Below are 302 nucleotides of genomic sequence, written 5' to 3'. Positions count from 1 at the left end.
ATGGCACAATACAGCATTGTTAAGTCGTTTTTGGTTGCAGTGATTGTTGTTGTGTTCTCTGCTGCTGCAACATCGGCTCAGGAGTTGGCTCCGGCACCGGCACCTGATGCTGGAGCTGGATTCTCTCTGGCTCAATCTGGTGCTTTGGTTGCTACTTCTCTACTTGTTTCTGCTGTTGCTCTCCTGAGGCACTGAGTCCATTTTGCGGAAGATGGAGATGGAGCGATTGATTTGGTAGAGACTTAGGATGTTTGGCTATGATTATTGGTTTGATATGTATTACTATTATTATTATTATTATT

General features: G+C 43.7%; 1 protein-coding gene across 1 annotated transcript in view; it reads left to right on the top strand.

Annotated features, from left to right (window-relative positions):
* The window catches only part of LOC124887901 (zinc finger A20 and AN1 domain-containing stress-associated protein 8-like), a 3,800-nt gene continuing 3,498 nt past the window's right edge, over positions 1-302 (top strand). Inside the window, exon 1 of the mRNA XM_047397828.1 lies at positions 1-139. Coding sequence (XP_047253784.1) covers positions 1-139 — 139 coding nt within the window. The remainder of the gene's footprint in view (positions 140-302) is intronic.

The sequence above is a fragment of the Capsicum annuum genome, chromosome 10 (assembly GCF_002878395.1).
Source record: "Capsicum annuum cultivar UCD-10X-F1 chromosome 10, UCD10Xv1.1, whole genome shotgun sequence".
NCBI lineage: Eukaryota > Viridiplantae > Streptophyta > Magnoliopsida > Solanales > Solanaceae > Capsicum > Capsicum annuum.
Note: the sequence above shows the minus strand (reverse complement) of the source record. Positions and strands in the feature narration are given on the sequence as shown.